The following is a 27,357-nucleotide window of genomic DNA, read 5'->3' as shown; positions in this document are numbered from 1 at the left end:
CTAGAACTCATACTGGGAAACAAACATGGTGACTTTGGTGATGTACCTCCCCAGCTGGACTCGTCTCTCCAGCTCGCTCATCTCCACTTCTGCTTCCAGTGTGGCAGGGCCCTGCACTGGGCTCACCAGCATCAGCTGCCCTGTCACGCGGTCTGAACGCTGAACTGTGAAGTGGCGCCGAGCTTGCCTTCCCCCCAGCAGGGAGAAGCGAAGCGCGTCTCCAATCGGACGTAATGCTGAGACCCTGAACATGACACGAGGAGCTGACAGGTTGGACACGATAGCCATGTAATGGTAGGAGTAGGAGTTTGGTGTCTGGGAACATGCCTTGTTGTCCACAGGACAGGGGTTACGTTCACAACGCCTGGAAAAAGAGTTAATCCAGGAGTGAGAAACGCTTTTTAATCTATGGAGTCAGACTATGTCAAAGTTTATATGTGGTCTAAAACTGCATCCCCATATCTACTTATTCAAGCACAAAAAATCACTATTATTTAGACATTGGGGAGGTAACCTGTTTTGGACGCTTACATCGGCGACGTCTTGACATATGTAGCATTGGGGATTTTGGGGCAGTCCACACGGACACACTGGAAATCACCGTACGTGTTAATGCACATTTGGTCCTTTGTGCAGTTGTTTTGTCTGGTGGCACACTCATCAATGTCTGTGAGGAAACATAAATACAGTAAGACATTTACACATACAGAAAGGTTATTTGGGACACCATTAACTGTCTGCTTTCTCCTCACTGACTCATCTTTAATTGGCCCCTGGCCAGTAGGGGGAATATCGGAAACTATCTTGTGGAAAACTTTGAAATTAAGAAAATGAAAAGTGACAGCAAATACAGAACAAGAAAAACATACCTTTACAGCTGCGTCCATCGCGGGTCACATTGTATCCGACAGGACATGAACAGCGGTAGCCTCCAGGTGTGTTAACACAAGCGTGTAAACACAGTCTCCCAGCCTGGCCATTGTGGAACAGCTCACATTCATCTATATCTAAATGTGAAGAACACGCACACACAGTTAGCATTCCACATGGGGAAAGAAATGGTTACAGGGGCGGTATTAGTCCTACCACTGCAAGTGTTGCTGTCCCTGCCAGAGATGGTGTATCCCGGCTCACAGGTGCAGTGGGTGGTCCCCTGCATTATAGTGCAACGTGATGGACGAACAAAAGGCCCCGTGGTGGCAGCCGGCAGGGTGGCAGCCGCCGCAATGGCTGGGGAGGTGGCGGCAGAAGTGTTTGTCATGGTGACAAAGACTGAATGAGAAGGAGAAATGGTAAGTGTTTTCATTCTCGACTGTAATATTTGCAAGTTATTTCAAAGTTGCCTTTTTCAGTCCAATGACAGATTTAATCCCATGTGCAGATAATCTATGCCATAATCTATTTGCAAATTCAACATTGTGTCATGACCAAAATGGCTTCCAAAATGCAACATCTGCATGTTTTTGATTCATGTAATTCAATTGGGGTTGTGGAACAGGTTTGCAAGGTTTGGGACAATTATATTGTACACAGGAATTCGGTCAAAATCACCATGTGAAGATGTTTGTATCACTTAGTCTTAATACACATATAACATGTGATGTCAAGTAACTCTTTTGTGTCTACTGTCCTATTCTGTACATGTTATTGTCAAATTATTTAGTAATTGAATGAATCATTCTAAAATGTTTGACTACATTAGGTTTTTATGTAAATGAAAAAGGCAATATATTGTTATCAGACATTATCCGAATTTCTAAATGCTCAAATATTGATATTGGCCTCAAAAATACAGTGTAGTCGGTATATATAGTTTTTACCTGATTCGTGACCATGAACCCATGAGACAAGGCTCTGAAACTCCTCAGATAGTAGCTCTCATAAGGGATGAAGTGAGTGAGTGTGTCAAGTCATAATTGTGACACAATGAGTTGTAGGTTGCCCAAAATAATAAATAGAACCATTGTCTAATGAGCAACAGACCTAAAAAAAACCCCGGTATGTTTGCATGTAAATATCAATAATACAGAGAAAAAAGCAACAAACTGGGCTCCAGAGATGAACAGTCGTCAATCTACATCAGGGAGCAGACCACTGCCCCTCAACCAGCATTGTCTTGGATTTCTGGCTGGACTTGAATAAAACCCACTTTGTGGTATGCAGCACTGGCTTTTGATGGCTAGCCAAACAACTGGTCAATGAAATCAGCTTTAGCAGACAGGGAGGATTTGGATACCTATAAAAATATGCTCTGCAGTAAAGGTCTGTCTTGTATGTTTATTTGTAATATGCATCTGCTAATAATAAGTTATCAAAACATTTGGTGCACTACAGCGTTATACTTACATGTTGGCACGGGGCTCTGACAGGTCACTCCGGCCCAGCCTTTGGCACAGACACAAGAGAACTGGTTCATTTCATCCACACATGTCCCGCCATTCAGGCACGGAGAGGACGCACACTCATTGACGTCTGAGGGAAAAGACGGACAGGAAGGTTGTAGAAGGAGACTACATTGCTACATTTTTACCTTCTAGAGATACAAGGACATATGCAACCGAATATCTTTGATGCATGAAGATCAGACGATGTGATATCATTGCAAATGTAAGTTAGAGAGTGAATAAGGAAACAATGGAGCAGATGAGTTAATGTTAGGAAACCCTGTCTTGATCAAACAGCATTTGAGCTGTTATATTAAAGTCAGTGAGCTGTCAGAGGACATACAGGTTGAAATATCACATGTCGCAGCATTCAATAAGCTCTCTGGACAACATCCAGTGTATATAAAGAGGAAATATGATCATGGGTCACACATGAAATGTATCTCGACATAGAAAAACGTTGGTGACAAGCATGAAGCACAAAAAGAGGAATGGCAACAGAGAGCAGGAGAGGGGAACGTTACAAAAGGACGATGACAGGGTTGTAGTGATCAGTGGGTTAGATAACAGGATGAGTGATAGTCAGGGTGAAGAAGAGGAGAGACTCTGGTGGGAAGAGGATGAGAAGGAGGCAGTCTGTTACCTCGGCAGGTAGGCTGCTGGACGCTCCAGGTCAAGCTCTCCTGACAAACCCTGCTCTCTGATCCCACAAGTTCATAGCCAGGGTCACACACAACGTGAACCTCATGGCCCACGCCGTGTGACTTGCCGAGCTTCCTTCCATTGATGGGCGCGTCCAGTTTTGGGCAGGTACCTGAAGGTGATAAAGAAGCAGAAAGGCCGATATATTTCCACATCTAACATTTGAATAAATCTGTCTTTCTGAGGGTTTTGCTTACTGTTGATGGGTCTTGTGATCTGCTTCCCAGTGCTGCTCTGCAACAGGTTTATTTTTTTCTTCAGGTTGCGAAGACTCTGCAAGTACGAGGCTTCATGGCTTGAGAGAAGCTTCTGGACCTGCTTCAGGGAGCCCTGTATTTCCTGTCTACTCGGACAGTCCTGGAACAAAAATAGAGAGGATGACTTTAAAGTGTTGATTCATATTTCACAACAACTTTTTCAAAGCTGTATATAATTCACTGACAAGTATGTTAAATTTTCCCATTTTTATTTTCTATTTATTTATGTTTTACAAGTAAGTAATGGTTTTGATTTTGATATGGGAACATTATGATTTGTGTTAACACTATATTCTTCTGAACCACAGGAGATATAAAGAATAAAGAGTGTATTGCATTATACATAGTTTTACTATTTGGATCTTGAAGATCTACAGAAATACAATTTTTTTAGAATCTCTTATAAATGTTCTTAGGGAATGCTGTTTTGCTGAATTTATGAATACAGAAAATATGCAAATTGAAAAATAAATATTTGTCGACATGGAAAAAGAGAACGCAAGACCACAGGCCAGTGATGTTGTTGATGTATTAGCCAGATAACTAACTTTCCATTCATCCACAAGACTCAAAACGATGTCAAGGATGTTTTTACGATCAAAAGATCTTTATTGTTTCGTGTCTGAGCTGAAAAAAAATAGTTACCTTTAAAAAGATTTCTATAGTTACCACACATTCTCCATTTCATCACACTCAATCCTGTTGCACTCTCTTTATTACCACAATTCTGCTTATGATTGAAAATGTAGCCACCAGATTATACCTCAGATTACACCTGCATGTTTTTATTTTGTGAGAATACTGTGTGCATAATGAATGACCTAAAACGTTCATACCTGAGGTTACCCAACCAAAAATAAATACAAATCGAATGCTTTATTACTCAAATGTGCAAGTAGATGGTTTCATTTAAAGTACACTATGAAATTAAATCATGACTCGAAACAAAACTTGAAAAAACAATCAGCTTCACTGCATGTAAACAAACGAGTCGGCTGAAATACTGCCCTTGAAGACCTGCAGTACAGATGCTGGGCTGTTATATGAGCCAGTAAATGCAGTAGGATCACCGTATGTTTGGCCAAAGTAAGTATTTGCAAGCAGGGACCTCCTTCTCTCAAAGCAAAGCCATACTGTAACTCAGTCATGAACACAGGAACACTCTCTGAAAGTTCACTATTCTTGTGATGTGGTTTTGACACATGACCCCGTCTGGATGTTTAAAAACTTCATGACATAAAGTTATGTAACTGCCATGTGGCCTTTTAGGAGAGGGGATGAAATCAGCAAACGCTAACTTGCTCTTTATGATGTGGTGGATTTAGAGTTTCGGGGTCAGTCTGTCGGGTATGAACGCCCTCAGCATAAACATTACCTCCGTTACAACCTCCCTTTCTATTGGCGGCAGGGACGAGGGAGGGCCTCTGACTTGTTTTCTGTCCACGTCCTCTTCAACAGCGTCATTCTACGCCTTCTGCCCTGTCCTCTCATGCATGTTTTGAGACAACCAATTAGTGTTTTCGTCCAGCCAGGGTTATGTAAGAAGAGTCAACATTTGCTGAAAACACCTTTCTGATTTGGAAAGAACCAGGGTTTGGACAGGCTTCAGTCAGCTGAGGGGTAGCTGGTGTTTATAGTGTAGTTGTCAAAGGCCTCTTTCTGCCTGTGCTAAGCAACATTTCACATGGCTTCATTTTAACTGGGTGTGTAGGTGGCATGCAGTTCTGGAGCTCAAGATCACAGTACAGTACTATTAAATCTACAGATTAATATCACTTTGAAACACTGAAATACAACGTTAAACACCAACTTCACACATGCATAAACTCAGTCACAAAAGGATGTGTCTTTTTGGAAACATTTAGCAGGGTTGCATTGAAGCAAAGCATAGATATATTGAGTGCATCCATCCACTGCCTCTATGGGTCTTGTTTCTGAAGCTTGCATGCTGAGTGAAGGTGACTCAAGGTTTGCTTTGTCAAAAATCGTTTCTGTGACGCCAAGCAAGGGCACTCACAGTAAGAGCTGTTCTAAGAAAGGATAGTCAGATTTAAACAGTGTTTGCCTTTCAATCTATACACGATAGTTACTAAGAGGCAGATTGTAATCAGTTCAACAGATGAAATAGAACTGTCTTTGTGAGCATGTGTCAGGGCGTTCAACTTATTCCAACTGCATTAGCCTGTGTCATGAGTTCACTCACCTGTCCAAAGGTAGGATGGAGCGAGCAGAAACACAACAAGGTGATGACAATCAAAGCAATCATCTTTCCACTGATCCAAACCAACACGCCGACGATCAGTCCTCAAATGTGTTAGGAGTCGCAGGCAGTGTGAACTGAGTGCGAGCAGAGACTCCAGGTGAGAGAATAACCACGGCTGGCAGTTGGAAAATCCGCTGCAGAGAACTGCTGAGGAATGTTGGGTTTACTCTTCAGGAGCCAATCAGCAAAAAGAGACTTTAAGAAAAATGTGACCTCACTATTATCCCTTTACCTAATTTGGTGTGCACTTCCTCTCTGTTTGAGCAGCTTCATTTGTATCTTGTTTATCAGTGGAAGAAAACTGATCTCCGTTGGAAAAGATGTTCTGGATCACAAGTGAGATGAAAGTCATCAGGATGAACCTGCTATCTCTAGTTTTTAACGTTTTCTGATGTTGTTAAAGGCTTATTTATACAGCAATCCTTAAGCAAGATTTAATCAAGCCAAGATTGTCAGTTATGACAAATGAAAAATATATATTAATTGTAAAAATGTTTAAAATATACATTCTAACCTTTTTTCCATTACTATACATCATCTAACTCACCTGACTAGGATCTGTCAGCTCAACTTAAATTCAGAGTGCTATTTGTGACCTGTGATGGACACAACGTTCACTCACAGTGACGCAGAGAAGCTACAGACCAGCTGTGCCCTCTACAGGAGAATAGTCACATATGCATTCCTGTACTGTTTTCTAGTTGGCGATATGACACTGGAGTGAATATAAAAAGATGAATGAAGATGACGGGTAGTAAATATCAACTTTCTCTTAGTATATTGATACTGAAGGATGATAACAATGGTCATTTATGGCTGTAAAAATAATCATTCCTTTTTCTTATCATTTACCCCAACTACATCTAAATAATTTAGACCCAGCTCCCAGCTCTTTCAAATTACTTTGCAAGTTTCACTCTGCAAGTTGTCTGTATCGTCAGCATCTTCTTTAATACTGTCGGCTATGGAGGAAGTAAAATTACGTCAGACAAAATTGCATTTGTGGAAAATCCACAAAGGCAATCCAAATGTAATCACTGCAGTTCAGAGAGTAATGAGGAGTCTAAGACTCTTGGGAACTGATTGGAGCTCCAGCAGGAAGGAAGCAGTGGTTCCTCTGGTCGTTGGATTCCCCGAGAAATCCTCTTAGTGGGTGACCAGGTCTGACTGAGCCCAGAACAGCTTGTGTGCAAAGCTGTTGTTTGTTCAGACAGTACCTTTTTCTGATGCAGCAAAATTAAAGAGATAAGAATAACTGGCCAGCAAGGAGACTGAAACACATTCAGCCCACAGGGGAGACAACTTATAGTCTATTGTGTCTCTCTGCAGTCATTTTCACACACTGAATCATCCCACAATGTGGGAAGCATGATTCATGCTTCCCACACGCTGCAGCCATAGAACAACATTGTCACCATGTTCAAACAGACACCAGACAGCTTCTAAACTCACACCTCTATCGGATCATTTTGTACCACTTAAAGTTCTACCATCTCATGTTCTGCTACACTTTGGAAAAATATCACAATCAGGTTTCGCTTAAGTTTAAAAAAAGAAACACCTGCTGCACCTCATCCTGCCCACAGATCAGGAATACATGCAGCTTTGTCTGATTCATCAGAATGATGGACGTCAGTGTCTCAAAACAAACTTCCGCTCATTCAACAGTGATGAACCATCACGCCAAGCTCTCTTTTTGTCATTTAGAATGGGAAATGATGATAGATATGATTAAGCAATATGTTACGTCATCAAGGACTGACTGCTGACTGGCACTAGCAAACCCTCTGTCAGCGGTGGAAAGTAGTATTCACTTTTAAATGTACTACTAATTATGTTTTTGAGATACTTGTTTTTTTTATTGAGTATTTTGATTCTATATTTTCTTTATTATTCTAATCTACAACTTGTACTTTTAACTTTTTCTGTCGATATCGTCATACTTTACACATCGTGATTTCACACACAATTCACATTGTCCACTTACAAACGTTTGGTTATGGATTAAAGTACGCAACTGTCTAAATTCAAAAAGCTGGCTATACATGCTAATGTATCTGTGATAATAATCCAATAATTTGTAGAAACATGTAACTCTCTAAAATGAAACACATGTTCTTTGAGTTTTGCAAAAGTTTGGATGCATGATATTCTCTTATAATGTTGCATAGATACAGTATGGTTACTTTTACTTAAGTTAAGGATTGCAATAATTCCACGTGCTGTGATGACTGTAAGTAAAGAAGTACTACAGTCATTTAAAAAAACATTACATTTTTTTCCCCAAAGTTATAGTATTTAGAAACAAAGCCATGTTAAGAAAAGCATAAGAAAGAGCTATGAGAAAGTGTCTTTGATTCAATGTATTTTTTAAAGTTGTTTTGTTTCTAATACATTAATAATTGTATGATATTGAAACTCTTTTGTCTTTTATCCTGAAAACATTTTAACCTGCAATTTTATTTTTCACTCTTTGCGTATGAGAGGTGTTGAGAAAATGAGCTTATATACAGCTTTAATCAGCAATTAGCTTATATACAGCTTAATTAACAGCTAGTTAATATGCAGCTTTAAGTAGCAATTGACTTATATACAGTTTAATTAATCACTAGCATATTTGTAGTTTTAATAACCATTAGTTTATATACAGCTCTATTAATCACTTATACAGTGCTCACAACACAGCAAGGCCAGAGAGAAGCAGGTGAAAGGTTACTTATTTAACTGCTACACAAGGAACAGGCAGCCATCTTTAGAGAAGATAAGGAAGACACAATAGACAGTGAGATTCAAGCGAGGGCCACCGCCCCAGCTGAGCCCGGCTTCTTCACACACTCCTTCTTAGGACCTCTCGCATGGAACTCCTCACTCACACTGATGGAAACCAACGCCTACTGGGAGGGGCCAAGGTGGATGGACATCCACGGCCTCCATCCAGGCGCCATAACGTACAAACGTGCCACGCCTGCATCTTTGACTTTGGCCAATGTGTAGCAAGGGGTGGAACCCCTATATTACGTTTCACGCTGATGTGTTTAAGCGTGTCTCATGGTGAATCTCTGCGAAGTTCATCCATTAGCACCCAAGCTTGTTTTTGATAGCTGGGCTGAATAACTCCTCTGTTGATAAATAAATCTATTGCTTTTGATTTAACTATACGCCTCTGAGAGCTTCTGTTTCATTCTTAAACCTGCTCTAAGTGTGAAAGACAACAACAACATTTTTTTTCACAACAATTTGGTGACCCCGACGTGATAGATATGATACAGAGCTTCAGGTTGGAATGTTAACAGACCTCTCCTTTTGATTCCAGATAACGGCGCATCTCTCCCCCTGAGGCTGGGAACCGATAATTGCCATCGGAGCGAGCTTGCAGTTCGGGAGACAGTCTGATTGTGCCGGCACATCTCAAGGTGAGCAGACGCCTATTTAACTGAAGTCTGCATATTGTATTATAGACATGAACTAAATTAGATCCGACTGTCCGAACTGTAAGTATTGCGTAGTCATAAAAGTATTGTAAAGATTAAAAACACAGCAGCAGGGTTGTTCAGCCCAGCATTTGGGGTTTTTGTACATATGCGTGAATGGGTCCAGCAGAAGACGTTAGATAAAAGGCGAAAGATGATGTTTTTTTGTGGCAGCGTAGAGTGAAGTAGTGTGAGACGCGGTCGCGCGCCTCTTCTGTCGCTCAAATTCCTGCCACAAATAAAGCGTAATCTTTAACGTAATTATAAGACGTCTTGGACTACGAAGAAATTGTATAACATGACGGGGATATATGTATATGTTATTGATGTCATTGGTAAATTGTATTGAGAGAATTGACCGTGAAATATTCGTATCAAGACATCGAGTGTGTTACGTGTGGTGTAAAAACCAAGTTAACTCTGCTTAGAGTAACTCTTAGAAAGTTTCTGCACGGGAGCACAAGTTTTAAGTTAGCCGATGTATCATTGATAGCGGACCAAGAGAAAATTACCTTATTGAGATCATCAAATCTCCGGATCTAGATTTGTGTGCGGCGCTTAGTGGAAAACCATGATATCTCTGCTTAGAGAATCCTCGACGGAGTTTCTGGGCGAGAGCACAAAATTTACGTTAATTGATGTGTCGTTGATAACGGACGTTGTGTAATAAAGTAACCTAAAGCGAAAAGGACCCGCAGAGTCCTAGGTTACTTAAAAGTGTATTAAATTGTATTGTTTGATGTATTGCGTTGGTGGTGTGGTTGGTAGCACTGCGGACTTCCACGCGGAAGAGCCGTGATCGCGGCCCAGCCAAAGCAGATATTGTAAAATAGCGCTGTTTTCTTTTGTGTGCAAGAGAGGGAAAGAATCCTTTATAATTTGACTGATTGTTTGCTGAAAAAGCAGTTTTTCATTTGTATCGTGGTCAAGTGGTCAGCGGTACACAGTCTGTTTGCTGAGATTGAGGAAAAAAGACAAATTGCTGTTAAAATGCGTTGTTGATAAAAGTGTGTCTGAAAGAAAAAGAGTCAGCTCATCCGAAGGCCGTGCTTATGACTGATTTATGCTTAAAGAGACGGCAGCGTGTGTTTTGATTATCTAGTATGAATGCGGGTGACTCCGTGCTTGTGACTGATTTATGCTTAAAGAGACGGCAGCGTGTGTTTTGATTATCTAGTATGAATGCGGGTGACTATTTGCTGAGCTGTACGTTTTAACTTGTGTTTATTTGTTTGACTGTATACTGTATTTGTAATTTGTGCGCACTTCAAAGACAGCCGTGTATGTTCTAATGTGTGTTCATTGTTTCACTGCATTTGTAAAGATATTAATTTCCTTCTAGACCGTACTGTGTTTGTTTGCTGAGAAGCAGTTTGCTTAGTTTGAGAAAAAGAGCTGTCCATCTCCTTTGAAGACAGCGCGCTTGTGACTTATTTAACTTCAGAAAATGGCAGTGCCTGTTTTAATTTGTGTTTATGATTTTACTTCAGAGAATGGCAGTGTACGTTTTGAGCTTGTGTTTATGCTTTGCCTTCAGAGACACAAGAGCATGTTTTAACTGTGTTTATTAGTTGCCTACAGAGAGCTAATGCTGAGCTGTACGTTTTAACTTTTGTTTATTTGTTTGACTGTATTTCTAAAGATATTCCTTTACCGCATTGGTGATCTCTGCGCATTTCAAAAATGGCAGTGTGTTGCAATTTTGTTTGAATGAAAGTGAATGTTTGAAGCGTAAATATGAGAGAGAGAGAGCTGAGAGCTGAGAGCTGAAGCCGAGTTGATTTGTGGCTGAATGTTCGTGCGTTGTTTCAAAGTTTGGTGTCTAGAGCAGAAAAAACACGCATTAGACACAGACGTTGCACTCACACACACACATAAATCACTAGAATATGCTGAGAGACAGCTGAGGGTTAATATAAGTGTCAGTTTTACTGGCGTAGTTAAATTTATTGGAAAAATGGGTTCCCCAGGAACTGTTAGCAAAGTGTAATGCGGAAACACAGCAGTCACTCATGCAATAAAAATAAAAAATAGTTTTAAAGCCGATACACAGCTTCTATTCTTCCAGCCAGACAGTCGCTAAAAATTAGGAATGTACAAGGTTAAATGCTGTAACAAAGCATCCATTCATTTAGTCAGACAAACGCTGGTGGGAAAATAAGGGAGGAAAAAGCTTTCCTGATAAGAAAGAACAGTGCGGCCTTAGATTGTGTCCGCTGCAAGGACAGAGAGAAGACAATTAAAAAGGTGGGGGCTTGGTGCACACTAGAGGCCTTATAAAACATTTAGTTACATCCATTGCATGTGTAATTAAAACATAGCATTTCACACCTAGCAGGGGTAAAAAGGGGGAGTTATAAATAAAATATATTCATACACTGTTAAATAATACACGTTATACTTGTAAAGCTATATTGCGGAGTTGTGAGGTCACTGTATGAAGGTTTAAAACGCCGAGAGGAGCACTCCGTCATCCTTTCGTACAACAGAATAAAGATCAGTGACCCTGAAAGTAACGCTTGCTAAACCCATCAGATTAGGGCAGAAAACTGCCATCTTAACGCAGGAACAGAGTGTTCTGCTTATCTATCCACACAGAGACTTCGAAATATGTTTAGAACATTACTGTTTTCGTCTTCTTCACCCTAAGTGTTAATAATAAAATAGATCATCATTTCACACACACACATTCCAGAGAAAGCAAGGTTGTGAACGAGGGCCAGTGTGAATTCAGAGAGCAAACATGTCAATTGAAGGCATAAGAGGAGGTTTGGCTCCCTCTGCTGGCACTTCACAACCTGGGAAGAAAAAAGAAAAACATTTGACATGCAATTTGGCTTTTCTGTGGCCACTCCAAGAACTGCAACAGGAACAGTGGATATGAGCTTTGGCTCCATCGTGTGGACATTTGGGAATACTGATTTCAGACTTTCTATTGATTGTTGCAGAGAGAGACGTCATGGCTGCGAAATACACCTCTTGTCTGTGCAACTTGGAGAATGATGTCCAGGATCAGAGCAGGATGAATGGAAGAATCAAACATTGGCCGGTGGAACAACAAGCGTACAAAAGAATGATAAAGAGATGGAAAGATAAAGACATTTGGGATGGAGAACTGCTGAACTGTCCTCTCACTGAAGAGAAGCTGCAACAAATAAGCGAAGAACACACTTATGATGAATACAGAGCCGCTGTGGAAAGAACAGATATGGAGCTCGAAGCACTAAAAGTGTCAATACAGCTGGCAAAGCTTGACGTGGCTCCAAAGCCTGCTAAAAAGAAAAAGAAACAGCACGGACGAACTTTCTACTGCTACAACTGTGGAAAACCTGGTCACTATTCACGAGACTGCCGCACGCGTGGTCAACAACAACAAGGCTCACCACATGGAAGAAGAGGAAATTATCAGAGAGAGACAGGCAGTCAGCATCCAAGAAGCCAGAATCACGCTGAACAGCAATATCTTTCACATATCTGGCAACAACAGAGACACTGCTGCAACTATTAGCCACAATACCTGGGTCATATCCAGTTCCAGATCCACATATTCCCTTAACAAATCACAGCCCATAGCCCACAGACAAAGCATCCTCCATCATGAAACACCTCAGCCCCTTTACTTTGAACACAAGAAACAGAAGATGTGTTCACCATTCTCACATAGACTCTGTCACATGCATCGGCACTTCAAGAATTGACTATTAACTCCCTTTGCACCTAGAGGTTTCTGAACAAAAAGAGGGATGTTAATGCAGTTTTGTATCAGAAAAAAGGGGGAGAAGGAGCTGCATCAAAGAATCCTCCTAAGCAAAGAAATTCACATTCGAGAAGGAGCTGCATCAAAGAATCCTCCTAAGCGAAAAATTCACATTCGGAGCTGCAAGAAAATCGAAAATTCAAAAAGAATGCACAAAGAGCACATATTGTCTATGAAACAGGAGGAATCAATATGGCGTCATCACTACGACATGGCAGATGAAGCTGCTGAAGAAGAGGAGCAACAACAGGAGAAAGTGGACTTTGGAGATCCCATGATGGTAGAGTGGTGGCACCAGCAGAATTGTGTGTCTCACTGATATCAGAGGCACGCACGAAGGAAAGAAAGGAACATTGCAAAGAATGCAAGCACTGTGCCTCTTCTGCGACGAATGCACCACCTGTGGGGATCATAATGTGAAAAACCCGTACAAAACACCTATGGGCTCTTATCCTGTACCATCAGCCTGCTTCCAGGACATCAGCATGGACTTTACTCATCTTGGTAATGGTGGACAGATTCTCAAAGTGGGTGGAGGCAATCCCAACTAAAAAAAGAAGACGCACAGACAGTAATGAAGTGGCTGCAGACAGAGCTGATACTCCGATAATGGTTCACATTTCAGTAATAAGCATTTGCAGGAAGTAGATCTGGATCAGTGTATCATCCACAGTCACAAGGACTGGTAGAGAGGGCAATCAGACGCTAAAATCAAAAATAGCGAAAACATGTGTAGCATCAAAGCTGACATGGGTTAAAATTTTACCATTAGCTCTAATGGCAATGAGGAGCGCAAAAGGAAATAAGACGCATCTTTCACCACATGAGTTAATGACAAGGAGGCAAATGCCTGGTCCTCCAAGAGACGGTAGTCATATACATAGATATACATAGATACATAGATGTACATATACCTAGATGTGCAGCAAGTTGAAATGAAGGCATATGTGACTGCATTAATCATTCTCACGGAGGCTCTCTCCAAACAGGTCCAGCGAACCAGTGCAGCTGACCAGGAAAAGGTAAAAAATCTCATCCGAGAGGGTGACTGGGTCAGGGTCAAAGTTCATAAGAAAAGTGGACTGACCCCAGGTGGACAGGGCCGTACGAAGTGAAGGAGGTTACTTCACACTCGGTCCAAGTCATAGGTAAAGCAGGAGCACCTTGGCACCACCTGTCACACTGTGCCCCAGCATCTGAGCCGTCCAGACCTCTAGCAGAGGTCCGAGGTAATCTGACGCAAAATGCATAATTTGTTTTGTAATTTGTAATTTGACTTTTCAGCAACCACCAACAGGTGATCCAATTAGCTACAGGACATGGAAACGACAATGTTTGGTTAAATTGAATTGTTGATAATGCTATAAAAAACAAAATGGGTGGCTGTATAGCTTGTGCTGCAGCTAGACCAGCTAGGTTCACCGAACCAGCACCACTATATCCTGAATCTGACCCAACAGGATACGCATGCATGACAAATATGACTAAAATGGCTACTCCATCAAATTGCATGACTCTGGCATCCATATTTCCACCAATTGATAACGCAACTGCAGTAGGATAGTTCAGTCTGGACAAAGGTCCAACCTACATAGATACAATCGGAGTGAACCAGAGGAGTGCCTAATCAATACAAATTGGTATATCAAATTGCAGTAGGTTTTGAGAGTATCGCAAGTATTATTCCATGGATAACTGTGAATAAAAATGTTGATCGTATCAATTATGTGCATTACAATGTTCTTCGTTTGGCTAATCATACTAGGGATGCAATAGAGGGTCTGGCTGAGCAGCTGGCCCCACTTCTTTGATTTCTATGCAAAACAAAATGGCTTTGGAGCTTTTGCTCAATGTTTGGAGATCTGTGTTGCACTAACATCCCCAACAATACTGCGCCGGACGGTTCAGTCACAAAAGCACTGAATAGTCTGAAGGCACTGTCAAAAGAAATGCAGGAAGCATCAGGTGTGAATAATCCATTTGGAGATTGGATGGAAAACATGTTTGGAAAATGGAAGCACCTGATCTTGTCAATAGCAGTGTCAGTGGGTGTGTTCATTGCAATACTGGTCTCATGTGGATGTTGTATAATACCCTGTATTCGTTCTTTGGTTGGCCGTCCTATCACCACTGCCCTCTCCAAGGAACCATTACCACCCCCTCCTTATGGAGCTTACCCAGTATGGGAAGAGCAGAACAGCCTGGTAGGGTCAGGAGAGGCAGAGGAAGACACCAGCGTGAGAACAGGGCAGAAAGGTAAAGAAAGTGACGTCCTTCAGACGTCAAGAGAGGGATTTGTTGAGAAAATGAGCTTATATACAGCTTTAATCAGCAATTAGCTTATATACAGCTTAATTAACAGCTAGTTAATATGCAGCTTTAAGTAGCAATTGACTTATATACAGTTTAATTAATCACTAGCATATTTGTAGTTTTAATAACCATTAGTTTATATACAGCTCTATTAATCACTTATACAGTGCTCACAACACAGCAAGGCCAGAGAGAAGCAGGTGAAAGGTTACTTATTTAACTGCTACACAAGGAACAGGCAGCCATCTTTAGAGAAGATAAGGAAGACACAATAGACAGTGAGATTCAAGCGAGGGCCACCGCCCCAGCTGAGCCCGGCTTCTTCACACACTCCTTCTTAGGACCTCTCGCATGGAACTCCTCACTCACACTGATGGAAACCAACGCCTACTGGGAGGGGCCAAGGTGGATGGACATCCACGGCCTCCATCCAGGCGCCATAACGTACAAACGTGCCACGCCTGCATCTTTGACTTTGGCCAATGTGTAGCAAGGGGTGGAACCCCTATATTACGTTTCACGCTGATGTGTTTAAGCGTGTCTCATGGTGAATCTCTGCGAAGTTCATCCATTAGCACCCAAGCTTGTTTTTGATAGCTGGGCTGAATAACTCCTCTGTTGATAAATAAATCTATTGCTTTTGATTTAACTATACGCCTCTGAGAGCTTCTGTTTCATTCTTAAACCTGCTCTAAGTGTGAAAGACAACAACAACATTTTTTTTCACAACAGAGGTCAATCTCAACTTTCTTTAATTACCTCCATGAGAATGACGAGGATTTACTGTCATCGTGCAACTTTGGAGATAATATTTATCTCGTTGAAAGGCAATTTAGTTAATTTTCAAAAAAGAAGGATTAGAAGAATACCCTAATGATTGAATAATACAACATTGAAGAGTTAACTGCAGTGAGTGCACTTTGAACAGATAGCTGGTGTGCTCTGCTCGCTGCAGCTCGTGGTGAAAGCTGTTGTAGTGAAAAGAGGGAGGAGAAGGGCAGAGAGGCAGAGCAACAGAGCAACGTGGCCGCTGTTGTTGGAGAAACGTCAGGAGTTCACAATGGGGTCCGGAACAGCGTCCCGGTGTTGGGATCTGTTTGTTGTTTTGTCTCTGCTGCCGCCGTTTATCTTCGCCAACCGGATTATCACAGACACACCGGAGCTCCAGAAATCCACCATCCCCGGTAAACACACTTCAAGCTGTGCGCGAGTCAGTTGGCCACGAGGGACGGTAGTTTACTCTCGTCTAGACCTCGTGCAGAATGACGAACAAGCAAACATTATTTTGACTGCTAAATAGAATTTAGACATGTTTCCGAAATGCAATTTAAATGATAGCAAGTAAGTGTAATATAATGCGATTTTATAAGTTGTATAAGTGCAAGTTGTTGTCTTATCAAGTGGCACTCCTTTAAGCTGTGGACTCAAGTGGGCATTCTTAGCTGTCCAAATCCACCTGGCAAAGCACCAGCAGCGGCTCAACTTTTCTGTCCGCTGTACAGCAGGTTGGCATCAGCTTAAAAATTACCATTTTGATGGCATTTTGCCAAACGCAAGACGAAATTATGAACCTATCATTGAGTAGCAGATCTCTTTAACTTTTAGGTGAAATTGGTTCAAATGTAATAAGAAACTTTAAGGGATGAAAAAGTTGTTTTTGATTAAAAGATGAAACTACACTAAAATGTACAATCTGCCCTTATATGAATGATTTCAGGACCCAATCAGACCTAATTTAATGCAATATATGATTTATTCTGCAGCTACCAAGATTGCAAAGTTTTGAATAGGTAACACTTTATTTTAACCCCTTTATCTGCATTGACCGATATGGTTTAACGTGTACTACAACATAACTACATTATAATTATAGGCAGATATAAGGACATTTTAAGTGTTTATTAATGTACAGTACCTTCAACAATTATGACTGCTCTTATGAAGACACATATATACATTTGTGTTACATTCATTCGCTTCCTATATGTTTATATAGTGCTTATACTGTATTTACACTGTCGGCCTAAGAATCCTATTTTTTAGGAATTTTAAGTGATTTATATGTGTTTTACGGGATGCTTGTTTACTTGGTAGTCGGTACGTGGCACAATTTGTAAAAATATTGTTTTGAGTTTTCTTTTCAATTTTTGTGTGTTTAACCCAACTGACCCCGAGGGAAGCTGTGACAGACTAATCCACTTTGCAAACTCTCACACACACACACACACACACACACACACACACACACACACACACACACACACTCAAGCATCCCAAAACATTTGCATTCCGTTGCCATGGTGACGGCAGCAGGGGTATAGTAACTAAATGAGCGTTTCTGTTTTTTTCCAGGGCTGGGGGTAAAGGAGCACTCGCAGATTGTTGCCCAGCACAATAGACTCCGCAGCCGGGTCAAACCCATGGCAGCTAACATGCAAAAAATGGTTTGTGGCATCTATTGTCTGTTTCTTCTGTGTGTGTGGGTGTGTGTGTGTGTGTGTGTGTGTGTGTGTGTGTGTGTGTGTGTGTGTGTGTGTGTGTGTGTGTGTGTCTGAATTGTATGAATGCTGCTGTCACCTAAATGTGAGTTTAAGGCAGTTTCAATTATTGTCAGCCTGCATTCTGATTTTCAAACCAAAGGTTAGCCTTTCTCTGCAGCACACCTTTGTCTCTCGTCAGGAGTTGCTGTTCTGTACTGTAGACTTTCTCTCCCTTCACCAGTGGAAGATATTTGGCCATGTGTTACAAACTTCAACCAACATGGTTTTGAGTTCAAACAAGCTTGCAGCTGCCCGTGCAAAACCCAAGTAGAGAAAAATAGTATTGTATTGTATGATGATGATGATGATGATGGTGGTGGTGGTGGTGTCAGTAATGGTGTCAACAGTTCTGAGAGGCGTGTAGTTCCAACAAAGCTCTGTTTTTACTGTTTGTCAACACAGTCAAAGCTCAATATGGCACACAAAGCAGTTAATCAATCAAACGTCTCCAGTTCTCCCACCACAGTGTGACCATTTGCGTTGGTCCCTGTACAAGACAACTGTTATTAGAGGACAAGTCCATCAAAACCGCCAGTTATTTCACAAAAATATGATTTTTTTTAGAAGTGAAATGACTAAACAAAGGCATGAATCGGAAAAGTGGTTTTAGTTGAGCTGTGTTCCTCTGTGGTACTGATGTCTACAGTGTGAGATAGTTGTGTTAGTGCATTATTTGTTGTGCTCTGCTGGAGGCTGAAGGATAGTGTGGATATTCAGAATAAAGCCAAAATCAAGTGAGTGAAATGATACCAATGATTTTTCTTTTCCGACCAGAATAAGAATAAACCTAAGAAACATTTTACATTTGTTAGTCTCTTAATGATGAACACATATAGTTAAAATGCTGTCTTAGAGTGATAAAGACAGTTAATAAAGGGTCATGCTGAGGTGTTGCTGAATGTGCAGCAATTCTTAATATTAACGTTTGACTCAGGTTTTTTTAATCCCACTCTCTGCAAAACAGCCAAGCTACAGTAAATCCTCTCCTTATCTCACTCCATCGATTGCTGCGCTATACAGTTCTTATCCGCACAACTGTCTCGTCTGCATGTGATTATTGCTGCAAGGCAACGATGGATTATGAAAGTCACAATGCATTAGATATCACCGGGGCCTAATATGAGATTGGTGCCAGGGCAAACCGTCACTTTGTCATAGATTACATCCTCAAAGCCACCCGCACAGACTGAGCCCCCTTTCTCCGACTGCTCTTCAGCCTCGGAGAACTGTTCTCAACTGATAAGGCAGTAATGAGAAAAAGAGGATGTGGATAATCATTCTGCATTCACATCTGTGGTATTACAGGTAATTTCCCAGTGAAAACCCTTAGAGGAAGCTTTGGCGAGCTGAAGAGGCATATTAAAGAGCTTTACTGATAAACGTTAAAAGGCTCAAGGCTCGCGCTGTATTTGTGAATATCTGAATGAGTTTTATTTCACAGAGGAATGAACCAGTAAGCATTGTGGGGAGATTGTGTTGAAGTGATTATAATATAGACCTTTCGGCTTTGCTTTCAGGGTGAGATAAAATACCAATATTTAAATGCTCCTCCCTTTCTTACACCCTGTCTGTAGGTTTTCTTTGAGCTCTTGAGGAAGTATTATGAGGTCATATATTCACTCTCAGAGACAGAAATTAAAGTTCAGTGCTTACTTTTGATATTCAAATCGTTTTGTGAGATTGTATTTTATTAACCATGCTCAGATCTTCTTAAGCTCCAGCACTTCCATGTGAATGCAGTTGCGGGGGGACAAACAGATCTGCAAATCTTCAAGCTTTATTGATTTAGATAATTTGGTATCGTGCAATTGTTGATTGTGCCACAACGTAGGCAAAACAGAGTATAAACTCACATATTTCCTAGTGAGACATTCAAATCGCTCAGTGGATTTAACATGACATGCCTTGAAATGAAATGTCTGAGATGAAATATTGCCCAGTGACCTCTGGTGGCATCAACGTGTGAGCCGATGACTTTGCCTGGCAGACAGAGAGCAGAGTGAACAATGAGGTCAAGGCGGCTCCGCCTTTCTAAGCCACACTCATACTGCTGATGTCTATCCTCCAGACTCTGTCTAACCATAAAGAAAAGTGTTTGGACGGATATTTGATTCGATTTAAGAGAATGTACTACTTTCTAATAAGGTACCTGTAAGGTGTTGATGGTGGTGAACCATTAACAGGATGAGAGCTGGCGGTATTAAGGTGGAAAGTGTAAGGGGAAAATGAGCAGCATCAGTCAAACAGGGATTTATTTTTCCAGTGCTCTGATATTTAATGGTGATCATACACACGTTACAAAAAGTTCCACATCCCTCACCAACGAGTAGCAGGCTCGACAACAAGTCCCGTCCTCAGTGTTTAGCTGCAGGGCTCCTATGTACTGTATTTACCAGTGCATGTACAAGACTTTATTCACATGTGTCTGTTGAAGTGATATCAACCCTCCATCAGATAGTGAACAAGTTGATTTAAAACAAATGTCAAAATTACAACTGGGATTAGGATTAGTAATTGCTGTATTTCCAATTGTAATCCCTTACATCACTCGGTACTGAAAAGGTAAATGATGTAATAACCCCTGATAAAGCCATTATTTAAAACACAAACCATTCATTTTGGGTGTTTTATTATTGGAAAATGTTACCCAAGAGAGTTTAAAATGTACCAGTGTTCTTAGGAGGAACAACAAATTAAAGATGCATTCATGAAGAAGTGCTAAACATTAAACATCAGTTGATTCAACTTCACTCAAATGTGTCATTTCATTCATTTGTTATCATTTTCCATCTTGAATCTATAACTTTCCACATGCGGTTGGCTTTCCTACAGTGAGAATACCTGAATGTGACGTTTGTACTCCAGTTTATGGGGCAGAGTGATTGATTGTGGAAAGTTTGTGTGGAAACCAGTTGTTTATGTGAATCAGCCACTAAATCTTGGAGAGTGTGTGACTTAGTGAAGTGTTTATATGTAGCACATGATGAGAGTCAGTTTGTTGGCCCTGCCACGGTCTGGCAGCTTGCCCAGGGTGTCGCCCTGCCTTTTGCCAACTATACTCGAAGACTGGCTCCAACCGCTGAAAAGGATTATGCGGGATAAGAAAATCACTCATGCACTATTAGGAATGACCTTTGTGCCAAACAGCGTTTTCTTTCATTCAGTTTCAATCAGTATCTACAAAGTACAATATGACCTTCATCTGAGATGTAATGTGCAGCTCCAACAGACCCCAGTAACATACTTTCATAATTAAAAGAGTTGATTTTGAACATCTTCTGCTGGTGATAATTGATGCGCTCATGAATTCTTCAATTGAATAAATAGTTCATGATTTATTATTCATGTGGAATTAAACAGCTTCAGAAGTCCTAGAAATGTTGCGTGGGTTTCTGACATACATGAGGCAGCAAACAGATGACCTGTGACTAATATTGATGGTCCAATCTGACAAGAAGTGTACATGATATATATAATCTGAAGGTTTGTTGGAGCCCGACACAGAAAACTACAGAGGATGAGATGAAAACCTGCTTTAAACAATTGAATCAAAAGACAGAAAGCTTCTGAAACACACAGACACAATAAAGTAATTATGGTAACTTAATGTTAGCTTCTTCAGACTACAATCAGTGTGCTGGTTAGCAGTAGACCTCCCTGTGCACATGTAAGATACTGCCAGAGACAAAAATCACCTTCAACGAGTTTTACTGTAAATGTTAGAAGTGAAAGATGTGTTTTATTATTGTCGTTGCAGGAGTGGAATGAGAAGTTGGCCCTACTTGCAAAGACGAAGGCAGCATCGTGTCTCACAGACCCCGCTCCTCAACGCGCCTCATCTTTCAGCCATATTGGGTGGAACACACATCTCTCTGCTGATGGTGTCACCTCATTTTCTGATGCCATTCACTCTTGGTTTGAGGAGGAGAAAGATTTTCTCTACTTGAGTGGGCAATGTAGGGAGAATGCCACCTGTCAACACTATACACAGGTACAAACAAGCAGATACAAGCTCTACCTGTGTTTGTGTGGAGTCACACTTTTACAGTAACAAAATACATGTGCTGATGTCGTGTGTCTAAATCTTCTGTTGTTGTGTAGTTGGTGTGGGCCACTTCAAGTGACGTGGGCTGTGCCAGCCAGCTGTGTCTGAGGGAAGGAGATGTATCGGAGATGTTTGTCTGTGCATATTACCCTGGGTAACAACTACAACGTTTTCCCCAAAAATGAGTTGATGAATTCATCTGAGGACAGCAAAGGATAAAGTCTGAAAATGAATTAATACTTTTAAAATTAATACTCAGTTTTAAGCAAAATACAAAAGGTTTTATCTGCAATCCAGCTCACAAATCTTCTACTTATATGAAAGGTCAATGCTGCATTCCAGGGTGTTCTTGCTACTAGAAAGAAAAGATAATGTAAAAGTACCTATTTAAAGGCCTCAGAATATGATTATTGTCAAATCAAGTACCTGTTCGAGACATTTTGAACATTAATATGGTTCTAATTACGCTACTCTAGATCTTGTGTGATGTATGTATTTGTATTGCTGCAGGGGTAACTGGGAAGTGAATGGTTGGCTGGTGATGCCCTATAAGACGGGGCTGTACTGCTCTCTCTGCACCTCTTCCATGTCTGGCTGCTTTAGACTCTGGGATCATGTAGGTGGATTATGTGGTAAGACAATTGATATGTGTGTGTACATATATATATATACGGGACAGACATGCATGTCATGCTCACTGTATTTTTGAAGGATAGAAACGGAATTTATACCACTAATGTAGTAATGACCATTGTGCTCCTCAATCAGAATCAGAATCAGAACCGTTTATTGCCAAACAAGTTTTCACCTGCAAGGAATTTGTCGTGGTGGAAGGTGCATAACATTCAACAACAAACAATAACATTTAACAATCAAAATAACATTTAACTATCGAATAACACTTAACTATCGAATAACATTTAACTGTCAAAAACAGTCAGCACAGGCCATTTCTGCACACCTATCAATGATATGTTTGTGATTGTTAGTAATACATATTAATCCAATCAAACCAAGGTGGCAGATGCACACATGTAGTAGCTTGTATATGTGTATGAAATCTGTTTTTCACCATTTATGCCGTTACTTTGCCATTCACAAAGTATTTAGTGTATTCCATGCTCTCCTGGGTATACCACTTTCACTAGAATTAGAGTTCTGCTGATTTTGGCTAAAATGATCAGATTTCCACGTGTTCATTTTGCATTGTTTGTGTGTGCATTCATTTGTGCTTGCACATCTGTTGTCAGAAATCCCAAGGAATCCATGTCGAATGAGCTGTGGTCAACACGGCCATCTGAACAGCTCATCCTGCAAGTGTACGTGTGACCCAGGCTTCACCGGACGCCTCTGCCAGGGTACCAATCATCAACATCAAGCGTAGCAGTATGGATATAGCACACATACTGATATCAGGCCTCATTCAATTGATCTGTTTTCACTTTATCAAGTGTCTGTTTTTCAGTACGGTGCAGTGTGCAGTGTGTACACGGTCGGTTCAAAGAAGAAGAATGCTCTTGCTTGTGTGATGTTGGCTATGGTGGTGCTGAGTGTGCAGGCAAGTGCAGTATGCTTCTTTGTGTTTTCATATACCTCAGCAATTTCCACTCTGAGACACAGATTGGTTTCAAATCCAAAGGCACGCACAGAAACACACATACTGAGGAGATTCATGTGGCTGCTGCTACATTCTCTATTTATCTTAAGAGAGTCTGGTGACATGATGAGAACATGGTGAAATATCTATCATAGTGACTTATTAGAGGTGGCATCAAAGACCATTTAGTGGTAATAACATCCACAGTATAGAAGGGGTACATTTTTACACCTTTAATATTTTACGTACACTGTCAGAATGTGTCTCTGTGCATTTTTTTGGAAATTGATTTGGTTTCAAAACAGTAATGGCCAAAAAGATTTGAACATATTTAAGTCTGTTCATTGAGCCATTATGGATGGTATGAATCAGTATTGTTCATTTTTAGCATATTTTGGTGGCTTGTGTCCCAACAGAGAAAGTGCAGTTTCCCTTCCACAGCTGTGATGTGATGATAGATGGGGACTGCTTCATGGTGTCTTCAGATACTGACACCTACTATGGAGCAAAGAGTCACTGTCAGGTGAGAGACAGGTGTGTGTCGTCTACTGAGAGAGTGAGGCAAGCTCTACAGTCATCCTGTCATAGAACTCTACATATTTCATTCAACTTCCAGTGTAGCCTTGTCTTTTGTTTGCACCACCAGGACCGACGAGGTATTCTAGTTCAGATCCACAATCAGAAGGTTCAGGACATCCTGGCGTTTTACCTCAGCCAGCTGGAGACGAGCAACGAGGTCACCAACAGTGACTTTGAGACCCGAAATTTCTGGATGGGTACAGTCTTTCCTCCAAAAAATTTAAGATACGATAATGTTTTCTAACACCGAACAGCAATACCAGATTAGGTGGCAGACACTGCTGTAGCTTTGAACAGATGTTCTACCGGGTGGAGGTTATGGAGATGCTGCACGGATAAGACAGCAATGTTTTTGCTCCACAGGTTTGACATACAAGCCTCTGAGAGACTCATTTCGCTGGGACACGGGAGAGATCCCTAGTTTCAGCAGCTTTGCCTTCGGGCAACCTGACAACCAAGGGTAAGAGACACATTTACTAACAGACAAAAGCTCCTGCGGATCACATCATAAACAGATGGCCAAGTGCAATGGAGCTAAACAAACAGACAAAAAGCAGATAACGTGAAAGGTAGAAAATGACTTTTTTGGCGTGAGATTCAGGCTTTTCTTCAATCTGCTGATGTGTCTGCTAAGGATCTACAACATGTATACCGGTAATTTATTACTGCAAGAGATTTCTGTAGTTTGCTCTTTCATTTGTTTTCATCTCTGAAATAACATCTAGCATGAATAGCACTTAATATGAAATGATCCACTGAGGTTGACTCAAATACATTTTAATGTTTATAAATGGAATTACCTGGAAAAGACAGTGAGATTAACTTGCAACCTCCGCATTTACCACTAGATGTCTCTCTCTTTCTGTGTCTGCCTCACTCTCTTCCTCTGTTCTATGATCCATCTAAACAGCTATCATATATGTCTGTAATACTTTCATAATAAACTAGTAATTACACATGTTTATCATGTAGTCTTGTTTAAATTAAATACCATTGTCTGATTTCTTTATCTGTATCTGAATCAATTTGGCCACATTTGAAAATATGTTTGTTTGCTTAGTAAATGACTGTAGTAAAAACCTATATTATCCTCTGTTTCATCAGAAATTCAAACAAACAAAACTGGTCTGAAAAAGTATTAAAAAAAACTTTACAATAATGCTTTCTGATCAACAGCTCAAAAAAAAATAAGATGCAGAGAAAAACTTGTCCACGGAGTCACTTACTTATCTCTCTCTGTCTAGCTTTGGAAACTGTGTGGAGCTGCAGGCAGCAAGTGCCTTCAACTGGAACGACCAGCGATGTAAAACGCAGAACCGATACATTTGCCTGCATGGTAAGGCTCCATCTGGGTACGGGTGAATGAAGTCAGGAAGTTTGTGATCCACTGTCAGGCGAAAGCCGGTACAGTGAGCTGGCTGAGTTTGGTGAGTAGGATGACTGGCATGATGGAGCGCCTGTCTGAAGTCGTGGTGTTGCCGGATGTAGTGCATCATTGTCCGGTAGACAAACTGCTGGGGGTTCAGCAGGGCTCCTGTGATGTCCTTCAGGTGGGTCAACACCAGTATCTCAAAGGTTTTCATGACCACAGAGTCAAGGTGACAGGCCTGTAGTCATTTAAACCTGTGATGGAGGGTTTCTTGGGGACTGGGATTATTGTGGAGCCTTTGAAGCAGAAGGGGACTTCACACTGCTCCAGTGATCTGTTGAAGATCTGTGTGAAGACTGAAGTGGAGACATTGATTTGATTCAGCGTTTAATGTCAGAAATATCACTTAATGGAGCTTAACAACTTTTTGTAATCGTTTGGATAGTAGCACCTGCTGTTCTCTTCTGTGTTCAGACTGTGGCTGATAATCACAGCAGAGTGATGTCTAAAATGTTAATCCAGTGTGTCCATTCATGATATGAACACAACATTGAACGATCTGTGTGATCCTGCCTACACATTTAAACAAGGCACTCAGTCTAAAATCAATGGCACTCAGTGCTCGCCAACCAGAGCCTTTGAGCGATCAATATACATCAGCCCCACAAAGGCCTGCAGTGTTTGGACACAAACATACCACTTACATTGATCGTAAGGAATGAGAGGGTGGCAGATGTTTAGTTTTGCCCATTTGAGTGTGTCTTTGTTAGTGGTTGTTGTGTACTCTGGTATTGATCACCCATAGCTGAATGAGTGATCTGCTCTGAATGTGGTCAACATTGCCAGTGCCACCTTTTTACACCTCTGTGTAGTTTATGTTAGTGTAAAACAGGACGAGCAGATCATGATGAAGAGGGGCTTTATTGGTCAAATTATATATCAGCGCTAATTAAACTGCATACTGTAGTGGTCATTAACAAAGCTCAACATATGTGAATATTCTTTGATCAATCATTTTCCGACCCGTCCACTCTAAATAAAAGGACATTTTCACTGAAGCAACAAAGAGGGAAATGCATAAATTCAGCTGATTATAAGCACACAGAGCCCTCCACCCCTTCAGAGTGATTTCCAGCCTTCATTGCAGTCATGTGTTAATTGGTGATAAAATGATAAGTGTATATAACACAGCCTGAGGCAGACACTAAGCTGTGTTTCTCCAGAGCACTGTCTGCGCGCGCGTGTGTGCGTGTTTCCATATGCATTTAAAGAGTCTCAGGCTCTTATGTCATGTTTCAGATTAAAAGTTTCCTCACAGCCACATTTGCGTATAGTGTTGAAGGATTATTGGGGATTCATGCACACACTTAACTTCCTTTGTTTTGACAATGCTTTTGTGCTCAACATGCAAAATTCAGTAAATGTTTGCATTGCACATATCTATAATGTGTGTTTTTGTGTGTGTTTCACAGCTGCTAAGCACATTGCCCAATGGGAGGACAGCAGTTGACTTGGATTTCTCAAACGGGGTGAAACTAACTCTGCAGTACGTGTTTAATGTCGGTTGGGACAATGGCCATGTTTTTTTCAATCATTGTACACAGAACAATGTAGTTTAGATGTACTGTATATACTGTACATGTTTGAGTTTGCAATTGTTTATCATTAAATGGTTGAATGTTACTCAGAAAATGAATTCTTTGATTCTTTGCATATGTCCTCTGAGTGAGTGGCTTCAGTTGAAATAAAAAAAGGCTGTTGTATCTTTTCCACCCACCGGCCTCATGTGACCTCGAAATCGATTTGGTCGGCAGTTCTCTTAATGCTGCTCAGTGAAATGAGGAGAATGAAAAGAGAAGAACTCTGTGATGGTGGGCCATGTTGAAACCACATCATTTTAGAGGAAAGTGCAGACAGGGCAAATAACATAAGCACTAAAACGACACTAAAACAAAGAAGTGGATAATTAAAGCTCGGATTTCCTGTAAGTCGAGCCAACTGTCATACCAGTACCGTTGATAGAGCAGATAAGCACCCGAGAGGAAGAAAATAGCCATCCAGTGAGCACAATACAGTAAGAG

The 27,357-nt window shown here is 40.9% G+C and overlaps 2 protein-coding genes across 2 annotated transcripts; one reads left to right on the top strand and one right to left on the bottom strand.

Annotated features, from left to right (window-relative positions):
- Positions 1-5,609, bottom strand: LOC306796676 (fibulin-7; the record flags this gene model as incomplete). The annotated part of the gene is made up of 8 exons (XM_079295735.1): positions 1-364; positions 532-667; positions 870-1,007; positions 1,087-1,272; positions 2,347-2,472; positions 3,028-3,198; positions 3,284-3,443; positions 5,547-5,609. 8 exons carry the CDS (start codon positions 5,607-5,609, stop codon positions 1-3), a joined length of 1,344 nt encoding a protein of 447 aa, XP_079151861.1.
- Positions 5,610-16,206: 10,597 nt separating this feature from the next.
- LOC306793081 (C-type lectin domain family 18 member A-like) lies at positions 16,207-26,889 on the top strand (the record flags this gene model as incomplete). The annotated part of the gene is made up of 12 exons (XM_079290532.1): positions 16,207-16,330; positions 17,499-17,590; positions 21,444-21,677; positions 21,788-21,885; positions 22,242-22,363; positions 22,982-23,089; positions 23,197-23,298; positions 23,745-23,851; positions 23,975-24,104; positions 24,271-24,367; positions 25,152-25,243; positions 26,749-26,889. The coding sequence occupies 12 exons, from the start codon at positions 16,207-16,209 to the stop codon at positions 26,784-26,786; spliced, it is 1,344 nt and encodes a 447-aa protein (XP_079146658.1). The 3' UTR covers positions 26,787-26,889.
- Positions 26,890-27,357: the final 468 nt, after the last annotated feature.

The sequence above is a fragment of the Melanostigma gelatinosum genome (assembly GCF_949748355.1).
Source record: "Melanostigma gelatinosum genome assembly, chromosome: 2".
Lineage (NCBI taxonomy): Eukaryota > Metazoa > Chordata > Actinopteri > Perciformes > Zoarcidae > Melanostigma > Melanostigma gelatinosum.
Note: the sequence above shows the minus strand (reverse complement) of the source record. Positions and strands in the feature narration are given on the sequence as shown.